Below are 10513 nucleotides of genomic sequence, written 5' to 3'. Positions count from 1 at the left end.
AATTTTTTATTTTTTACTTTATTATTTACTATTTCGTTTCCTGTTTTATTTTTGATATTTTTAAGGTTAATTTCCCAAATTTTGTAGATTAATTTTTTTGGGTAAAAATTTTTTAGGAACATATTAATTATCTTATTTTTTATTATATGTAACCTACTAAATGTTTTGAGACAGATTTTTAACATTTTCTTGATATCTAAGTGTAAAATGTCTCCACAGTATATTTTATATTAACCTTTAGACATATGATTGTTTTTAGAGCTGGTGAGAAGTTGAGGAACTTATTCTATGATCTTTGCAAGGAGCACAACTTAACAATCGGCGATAACGAAGTTACCGACGGTGAACCCCCTGTGAAGAAGTCGAGGACGGTGCTATGAAGATATAAAAGCGTATTGCCTATCACTGAGAGCATCATAATAAATTTTGTTCCATTCTTCCCGAAATATCATCTATTTTCATTTATTGGACAGGATCCTAATTTTATGCATAGGTATATATTTATAGAAGATACGTATAATTAATAATAAAAAAAAAGAAAGAAAAAAATAATTAAAAGAGTAAGAAGAGATTTTTAAATTGTTAAGATAATTTCGGAAAGGAAATATGTTTGTATAGTAACAAGGTGCATGATTTACTTTTTGTTTTGTTATGTTTTATTTTTAATTGTAAAATTGATAATTCCATTGTCCCAAATTAATTTACCTGGCTAATTGTTAGGTATATTATGTTTTGAAGGGAATAATTGTAAATAGTTATTTGAATGAATGAAAAGCCTTCTTCTTTTATAATGTCGCCAAGCGTAAATCATGACTTTTTAATTATGTACTATTTATATTTTTATTTATGTGTAGCACGTTGTGTTATTTTCTTTATCAGTTAAATAAAAATTAATTGTTTCATAAATTATGTACATACGCCTTGTTTTTATTTATTTATTTTTAATCAGTTTTATGACTTCCATCATTTCTGGATGTTTATTTATTCATTTTTTTTTTTTTTAATAAATTTTATTATGATCTATTTTATGTGATAGCTATCCTTCATTAGAATTTGATTTCTTTTTTAAAGCGTTTCCTAATACTTATTTGTGCTTATATATTATGTTGAGTGCTATTGTTGTGTAGGTGAATTAGAAACAAGAGGCTAGTGAGTAGAGTCTAATTTAATATTAATCAATGTACATAACAGAACTCATCACAAGTATTATAAAAAAAATTTCATCTCTGTTAACCCTCTTTTTTTTTTTTTATTTCATGTTTCAATGAATGAAAATATAGGATACACTTGTTGAATGAAATGATTGTCCAATTTAGGATGTATTGTTTTAATGTAAATAACACATAATTTTCATATCATTTTTATATATATTTTAAAATGACATTTTTTATGAATAACCCTCAATCCCATGAAAATGTACTGGTATGTTTTGATTTTTATTTTGGTAAGTTATAGTCAAAGAAAGAATTTTTATTTTGTTTAAAATTCTTGAGATAGGTAGATCATTTTAATTCCTATCTAAATTGCCCAATTCAGAATTAGTTTACAATACATTACCTGAAGTTTAAACTAAATTAATCGATTTCTAAACTAATATTTTTGTTTGAATTGAAAGCATATTAAATGATAGCTAATTAAAACTAGTCATCAGTTAGTACAAGACCCGGGAAGAAAAAAAGGCAGTTATCTCACCCCAATTTTTGATTACTTTAATGAAAACTATGTATAATTACTAGTCAAAATTGATGAGTCTGCCAAGTATAGGTAGGGGGAATAAAAATTGGCGGTTGTTTCAAAACCTTAAAAAAACATTTTTTTTTTCATTCAGAGCTCTATATCTTAAAAACTACCAACAATACTAGAAAATGTAAGAGAACAGTATTTAAAGAAGAGTAAATTTTCTGAAATATTAGCCCTAAAAGAGCTATTTACATCCAATAGTTCTCGAGGTATAGCTTTCTAAAAAGCAGAATTTCTTAAAATCTACTGAAAGATTAGTAGTTAGTTCATTTATTTTGAGAAATCTATATCTCAAGAGCTATGTAACGTACAAAAGTCTATTAGCACTCAAATTAAAGGTAGTTTATTGGACTATAAAGAAGTTTATGACTTTTATCTTCGTAGGAATAGTAGTTTTCATGATATTTGCTAAAATAAATTGATTTATAGTTGTTCGGACAATAAGTTTGATTTATGAAAAACTTCATTTCAGAAACCATCGGATGTATTAGATATCTGCTAGCACTCAAATTAAAGCTAGTTAAATATACTACAAAATAGTTAATTATGTTTATCTTTGTGGGAGTTGTAGTTTTTATGATATTTGACAAAATAAACTCACAAAATTTTAATTTCTAGTTGTTCGTATAAAATGTTGGATTTTTTAAAAAATATATCTCTAGATCCATAAGACGCACATATGTCTGCCAACACTCAAAATAAAGGAAATTAACTTACTATTATGTAGTTTATGACACTTATCTTCGTAGGGGTAGTAGTTTTTATGATATTCAAATATGAATATAAATTTGGCAAATGAAAATTTGTCCGAACAACTATAAATCAATTTGTTTTAGCAAATTTCATGTAAACTGTTACTCCTACGAAGATAAACATCGTAAACTACTGTATAGCTCATTAAACTAGCTTTAATTTGAGTGCTTATAGACATCTGTACGTTAAATGGTTTTTGAGATATAAATTTTACAAAATAAACTCACTAACTATTTATCTTTCAGTACGTCTCATACAACATTTTTATGAAATGTTGCTTTTTAAAAAGCTATTTCTCGAAAACTATTTAACGTAAATTACTCTTTTAGGGCTCATATTTTAGCAAATTTACTCTTCTTTAAATGACGTTCTCTTAGGTTTTCTTGTGTTGTTCCTACTTTTTAAGATATAGAGCTCCGAATGAAAAATTATTTTTTTATCACTTTTAAACAGTCGCCATTTTTTATTCCCCCTACCTATACTTGGCAGACTCATCAATTTTGACTAGTAACATACATAGTTTTTATTGAAGTAATCAACAATTGGAGTGAGATAACTGCCTTTTTTCTCCTCTTGGGCTCTTGTACTAACTGGAGTTGGCAACTTATAAAGGGAGCACTGAATAGCATTTTATTGAATGTTATATTAATCAGTTATAATGTAGACCAAACAATGCTTTAATATTTTCGGTATTACTGTACAATACAACCTCCAGTGGTGAAACTTCAAAATTCATTTATACAGAATTTACTACAAGTCAATATGGACTCAACCTTCACTGTTGAACTGTCGGAGGGGGTTGAGTGGTTTTTTTTTATTACCATTTCAGTCTGGTTGGCCTTACATGGTTATTTTAAATTTGTTGTCTTTTTAAATTGATAATGAGGGCGTATTGTCTCATGCAAAAGATGCCCTAACTTTGTAATACTATAACCATGAACTATCATAATTATTTTTTTAAAAAATACAATAAATCTGTACCCCTAGAATCCATGACATCAGTATGTTTCTAGATCAATGGTTGTGCAAGGAGGTGATTTAGGCAGAATCATGGTCGACCGCCAGATGTTTACCTAATTAAGGACACCACTTTATAAGCTGGATGGCCCTCGAACCCGGTAGAACAGTGCCTTACTGAGGCATGGTGCTCCCCTACTAATTTCTCAGATCATCCTGGGTATTCGTCTTCTTGAGGTTGGGTTGCCTAAATTGTAGGCCACTGCACCGTTAACTGTTGGCATATAGGAGTGGAATTTTGAAATGTTTTTTGATAAAATCATTTATTGATATCACTTGTTCACGATTTAATTGCCTGTTTTATATCAACCAGTAGGAATCCGCTGAGATTCTCAGGATCTTGTTCCGGAATGCTTCATTTTTTCTTTTCGTACAGGATGCAGTTTCCCACACTCAGCCATACAACATTAATGGCCTTAGTATTGTAAGTTAAAATAGCTATATCTGATTTTTGTCCAGATTTTTGTTTAACGATGCGATACAGCATCTCTAATCTACCATAGGTTAATTTGATGTTGATATGATGGTAAAGTAAGGCGATGGCAAGGTGAATTCTTATGTATCTTTAATCTTTACTGGCAGAACTCAATTGCAAATGTTTGCCTTTGAGAATCAGTTTAGGTGGGTCCACTGGACCTCTGAGGGTAAAAACATTTGAAGTACAACCAGTGTAAGCAGGTAGCAAAGTCGAATATTGTGATCTAATTAAAGTAATAATTTTCAATTCCCACTACTAGAGCTTGTTTGTTATGTGGTACCATATTTTTTTCTGAACTAAAGCCAGATATTTTACGAATACAATACAATGTATATATATTGTAATAATTTTAAACAATATTAAAAATTAAATAAAAAGAATCTTTGCTCGTTTTATAAAAACAAATATACGAGATAATTTGGGTTAAAATTTAAGAACTTTAATATCAAATAGATAATAACATTTTATTTAAACTTTTATAATATAAAAAGACTCTTAATCTCAGGGCGTATTGTTGCTAGGCAATCAGAATACAAACACTTTTACTATTAACTTAATTAAATTAATATCTCTGTTACAATTGTATTTAAATTTAGTTATAACCAAACTAACCAAGTTCACGATATTCTTTCGTTGATCCTTGGTGTCTTCTTTTTTCTTATTGTTCTTGTCTTAGCGTCCAAAATGGCTTCCTCTTGACAGAAATTGATGAGGACCTCATCCTGAAGACATCATTTCTCTTCGGCGCCCCAGACACAAATGAATCTCTTCCAAAACGAAAACCTGCCTTAAGGTTACATGTAAACATCGATTGTCCCACAACAGTTAGGGATTTTTCCAAATGATTTATTTTCTGAATATTATTCATTTGCACTATTTCTTGATTTCTATTTTTCCTTTAATTTACTGTATTTTCAATTATGATGGGAAGAGTTAAAATAGTTTTTATGATATTTGAATCTGCTCACATGGCCTTGATTCAACGGACTTGACTGAAGAATACGTACTGCCATCTTGGCTTTGTTTGGAATACAACGTATTTCTTTTAGACAAAGAAAACTGGTTAGCTTGATTTTTGAATAAACAAAACTAATTAACAATCAAATGATACATAAAATAAAACATATTAAAAACCCTTTATACATCAAAATATACTATTTACACAAAAAGAGCATATTACAATATACAAGGTTTTCTGTTATCTACTTGTGCTTTAATCTAATGTGTACTTCAGAACAACAAAGTTATGGAATTATTGGTTAATTTTATGTAACTTCAATGTAGCATTTCATAAAATAGTATAAATATATAAGGAAACATATCCTACTCAAGTCGTCAGATTTGTGCGAATGCAGATGATTTAGCTCTTGTGGCTAGAAGTGTTCAAACGTTACTGAAATTTTCAATAAAATCAATACCAAAAGTAAAGATATGGGCTTCGAAATAAACAAAGGATATAGGCATCGCTCCAGATAATTGAAGAGTAGACCATAGCCTTGTGGTGGAAGGACACATTTTTGAAAACTTCAATACTTTTACCTACCTCAAGTCAGAAATACATAATGAAAATAAAATGGTAACAGAGGTGCCCTAAAAGGATTACGGCCACTGGGTATGTATTGTTAATGTGAGGGTTTTTAAATCATACTTGATAAGAAGGAAAACAAATAAATTGTAGGAGAATAGTCCGGGTGGTAAAAGAGAACTAGTTATTGTAAACCAACGTTTCACCTACCGATACAAACATTTTAAAGTTAAGAGAATATTAAAAATAAAAAATATTTCATATATAAGATGGTCAGGGTTGTGGTCAAAAGAGAAATAAAAATAGTTTACAACTATTTATTTTCCGACGTTTCGCCCCACTTTTCAGGGCTAAAATGATACAATGATAAGAAAAAGACAAGTAACAATAGCAAGAGTAAAATTTCTTTATAAATATACGTAAAATATAAAGCTAAAAAAGTACAGGAGATGCACATAAAACAAAAACAATATGGGGAAGGGAAAAAGAAAAAAATTTATAGAGATAAAATAAACGTCATGAAAGAATAATAAAAATAAAACAATAAATAATAATAATGATAATAAATGAGGAAAGAAGAAGTCAGAACAACCTACCTATTCAAAGGAATCGGTTGAACAGAAAGAAACAATGGAGTGGAAGGAGAGTTTATATATACATTTATATAAAAAATATTTCAAAACAATTTTTATGTTCATAAAATATATAGAAAAAAGAAATGAGACTGAAAACAAGTTACTAATAAATATAACCAGGTGTGATAGAAATTATCAATATAGATCTAGATATAATACTGTAATATTAAATATGAGATGTTCTTATCAGTTTATCCATGTATATTATTTTTATTATTAATTCGGCTCCACAACTCGATGTTGTATTCTGGCCCCCACCAATCATTATGATCTTGTGTGGCTGCCATCCAGTTCCTTACTCCCATCATGGTCCTGGCATCACCACTCCAACCAGTGTGGTCTTCCTCCATGTAGTACCTCTGTCACTATTTTCTTTGGCAGTTCACTCTCAGCCATCCAGACAACATGCTCAGCCCACTTCAATCTATTGAGCCTTACAAACTGTACAACGTCTGGTTCCTTATATAAAACCCATCTATATACTCGTATTATAAAAAATATTTCCCCTCCCAGAAAGTATAGATCTTTTTCCTTTACCTGTCTTCTCATTTCTTCTTAGTTGACTGCTGCTCTCCATCCTGACAAGTTAATATGATTATTGTTCATTCTTATCAAATTTCTTAATATCTCCCCTTTTACCTCACCTATACCATATCTACTTCACCTATCTGTTCTACCTTTTACATCTATGAGTCTAGATCTATATTGAGAATTTCTATCACACCTGGTTATATTTGAGCCGTTCAGTGCACGCATCGATTAACTCCATAAAACAAAAAGTTGAGAAACAAGATGAAGTACTGTATATTGTTTTATAAAATTATTGTTATAATATTAATTTAAATATATAATGTAGAATACATAAATACAGATATAGCTTTCATCTAACGGTGTATAAAATTATTAAGAAAGAATAGCCAAAAAATAATCGTCAGTAATATTACAGTTTTTGTATGCATCTGTTTGTGACAAATGTTTTGCAGGTATTATTTTTCCTCCCCTATTCCTGTATACCAAACCTTTTGTCTGTTATGCTTTTGTAAATGTCTAGCACTAAACATACCATAACGGGTCAAATGACCCATTTTGAACTTTTCCATTGAAAATGCACGTATAATTTTATTGCGTTTGCACATTTGACTTCATGACTTTTTCTATGTAATTAATGTACAGTTATAAAAATATTTTTGTTTAGTTTATTCTGAGTAATCCTTGTTGTATACCGATATCTACCACAACAGGTCATTTGACCCGGAGAGAATTTTTTTGTTTTATGAGATTATCTAGTCATATTTGTAGTCAGTAAGTTGCACATTCTTCCAAAGACTGTTGCGTAAAGTAGTTCAACGAAAATAGCTCAGAATAATTTCAAGAAAATATCAAATTTTAGATTGAAAATAGCTTTTTAGTGTAAGAAAAAGTGGCAAAAATTGAAAGTCTTGGTAAGTACCTAGCTTATATTTTATTTTGATAGCTATAGTAATACAGATCATTTTTTACCCAGAAAAATGTCGAAGCAAACAAGACAGTACAAGTTCTTAGAAGATATAAATAATATTGACGAAGAGTTTTCAGAAATTAGTGAAGATGAATTTTCTGAAAATGAAGATATATTGGTTGCAAATAAAAATGAGTTTGATTCTACAGATACTGACGATGAAGTGGAAAATGTTGTGAATGTATGTAGTGGCCGAAAAAGAATAAGATTACTCTCAATTCGGACCATGCACTACCCTTCCATTTTTCTTTATTTGTGGCAAGAACATTTCTTTCGATTTTTTTCCATACTGTTCTCTATCCTGGCAGTCTTTGTCTGTTATTTACAATTTCTTTGTTTCCTCTCTCATTTGCTTCACATATCCTCCTACACTCTTATATTCACGGATTCTGTCAAAGAGTTTCTTGTTTAGTCTGCTTTGTTTCCATGAGAATATTTATTTATTGCTATTTACAACTGTACATTATAATGCATTTAGTAAATCTGATCTAAGTTAAATTGAAGTGTTACAGGCGTGTAGAGAAACTACCCATTGGTAGCACTCTAATGACATTTTACGTTAGCTGGTCTCGTGGCCATCTTCTTTTCAGGCGCCTCAGAGGATTGTCAGGAATGGAAGAGGATGCAAGATGCAAGAAACTAGGGGGTTTGAGTGGTTAGAGAGTTTATAATGGAAGGAGTGATATCTGGTTCGGACTAGATCGGTTACATAGGGAACATTAAGGTCTTTATGTATGATTTCATTTGTGACAAAGTAAGGAGCATTGAGGATTTTGGATTGTAAGGATTGAATACGAGAGGTATTCGAAGGTTTAGTGGAGCCCTAAAGCTCAACTCCATATGTCCAGATTGGCCTTATTACAGTCATGTAGATCAGTCTTCTGTAATGTGTTGGAAGTTTAGACCGTTTGTCTAGTAAGTGCTGTAATAGTCGAAATCGACGTGCAGTTTCCTGTCTTTTCAGTCTGGTGTGAGGATTCCAGGGGTAAGAGTAACATCATTATATGAAACTGTAGGGCAGTCAGTAGGTTTACGACGAAGGGTAAAGGTGATTTGATGGGATTTATTGGAATTTATCTTAATCCTCCAATTACGACACCAATTTTCGAGGGCTGTGATATGGGATTGGAGATGGGTGAAAATTAAAATTGAAAAAATGAAATATGTGTAACAGAGATTTTTTTTATCGTTCGTAATAGATAATACATCAAAACAAAGAACACAGAATATGTGAAGATCAAAGCATAAAATAAAATACCTATACAATTATTTTGAGGTAGTTTACTAAATATACTAGCTGTAATATTTTTAAAGGATTTTTCCATATTTAGTTTATTTTGTTTAATCAATATTAAATATTGTTTTATTACAGAGTTTTAAAATTATTTCTGACGCTATGGATGTACATTTTTAAGGACGTCCATTCTCATCATGTACCCTAAGAATATCAGTCTTCTGATTCTTATTTCAGTTTCCAGGTCATTTATTTCCCTGTAGATTTCCTGGTTGGGTCTTAACCTGTAGCCTTCCTGGGTTTTCTTGGGCCCATAGATTCTCCTCAGGATCCTTCTCATGTCTCCATTCCGCATAAAATTACTGGTTCTATGACCGCGTTGTAATGCCTTATTTTTGCGTTAGACGATAGGTTCTTCTTATTGTAAATATTGCCTGTTGCGAAACTTAGCCTTCCCAACTTGATGATTTTCTCCTTTGGGCTCTCTTTCTCCAAACCGTTATTGCATATTGTCTCTACCAGATATTTAAATTTCTTTGTCACTCTTATCCGTCCATATTTCGTCTTCTATTACTTTTTTGCCGTAGTTTGTTTCCTTTGTCATAAATTCTGTCTTTACGCCTGCTTTTACGTATGTAGGCCTGCTTTTTCCGCTATTTCTTTCAGGGTATATTTCCTTTTATTGTTATTATTTTTTTTTTCTATAAACTTTATGAACATAAAAATTGTTTTGAAATATTTTTTAATTTTAATGTTCTCTTAATTTTAAAATTTTAGTGGTGCCAAAACTGGAGGATTAAAATAAATCCCACCAAATCACATTTACCCTTCATCGTAAACCTTCGTCTTGCCCTACAGTATCTTTTAATAATACCCCACTCATTCCTGTTGAACAGATCCGTTACTTAGGACTAAATCTGGACAAACGACTGACATGGAATCCTCATAGAAGACTGAAAAGACAGGAAACTGCTCGTCGATTCCGACTATTACAACACCTACTAGACAAACTGTCCAAACTTCCAATCCATTACAAAAGACTGATCTACATGACTATTATAAGGCCTATTTGGACATATGGAGTTGAGCTATGGGGCTCCACTAAACTATCTAGTTCCTCTCGAATCCAATCCTTACAGTCCAAAATCCTTCGTAAAATCCTTAATGCTCCTTACTTTGTCACAAACCAAATCATCCATCAGGACCTCAATCTCCCCTATGTTGCCGATTTGGCCAGAACCAGATACCAATCCTTCCATAATAAACTTCCCAACCACCCAAACCAACTCGTTTCTAACCTGGCTTCTCCTTCACTACCTAGTAATCCTCCTAGACATCTGAAAAGAAGATGGCCTCGAGATCTTCTCCTTTAGAAATGTTTTTGGAGTTCTATCAATGGGTAGATTCTCCACATGCTTTTATCATGTCATAATATCACTTACAGCAAATTTACTTGATGTGTATATATGTATACAGTTGTAAATGTCAATAAATAAATTATTTAAAAAAAATTTTAGTATCTTGTTTTTTCGTTTAGCCCTGACGAAGCCCTGCAAATTGGGGCGAAACGTTGGTTTACAATAAAAAGTTCTCTCTTACTATTTTGATACCTATATTGACCACAACCTGGACT

General features: G+C 31.0%; 1 protein-coding gene across 1 annotated transcript in view; it reads left to right on the top strand.

Moving 5' to 3' along the window:
* Positions 1 to 446, top strand: part of Acf (ATP-dependent chromatin assembly factor large subunit) — a gene marked incomplete in the record, with an annotated part of 58309 nt that extends 57863 nt beyond the window's left edge. The window contains 1 exon segment of the mRNA XM_067045263.1: positions 260 to 446. Coding sequence (XP_066901364.1) covers positions 260 to 380 — 121 coding nt within the window.
* Between the last annotated feature and the right edge of the window lie 10067 nt (positions 447 to 10513).

Source organism: Halyomorpha halys, unplaced genomic scaffold, assembly GCF_000696795.3.
Source record: "Halyomorpha halys isolate HHAL.00 unplaced genomic scaffold, Hhal_1.1 Scaffold1029.1, whole genome shotgun sequence".
NCBI lineage: Eukaryota > Metazoa > Arthropoda > Insecta > Hemiptera > Pentatomidae > Halyomorpha > Halyomorpha halys.
The sequence above is the reverse complement of the archived record's forward strand: the minus strand, read 5'-3'. Positions and strand labels throughout refer to the sequence as shown.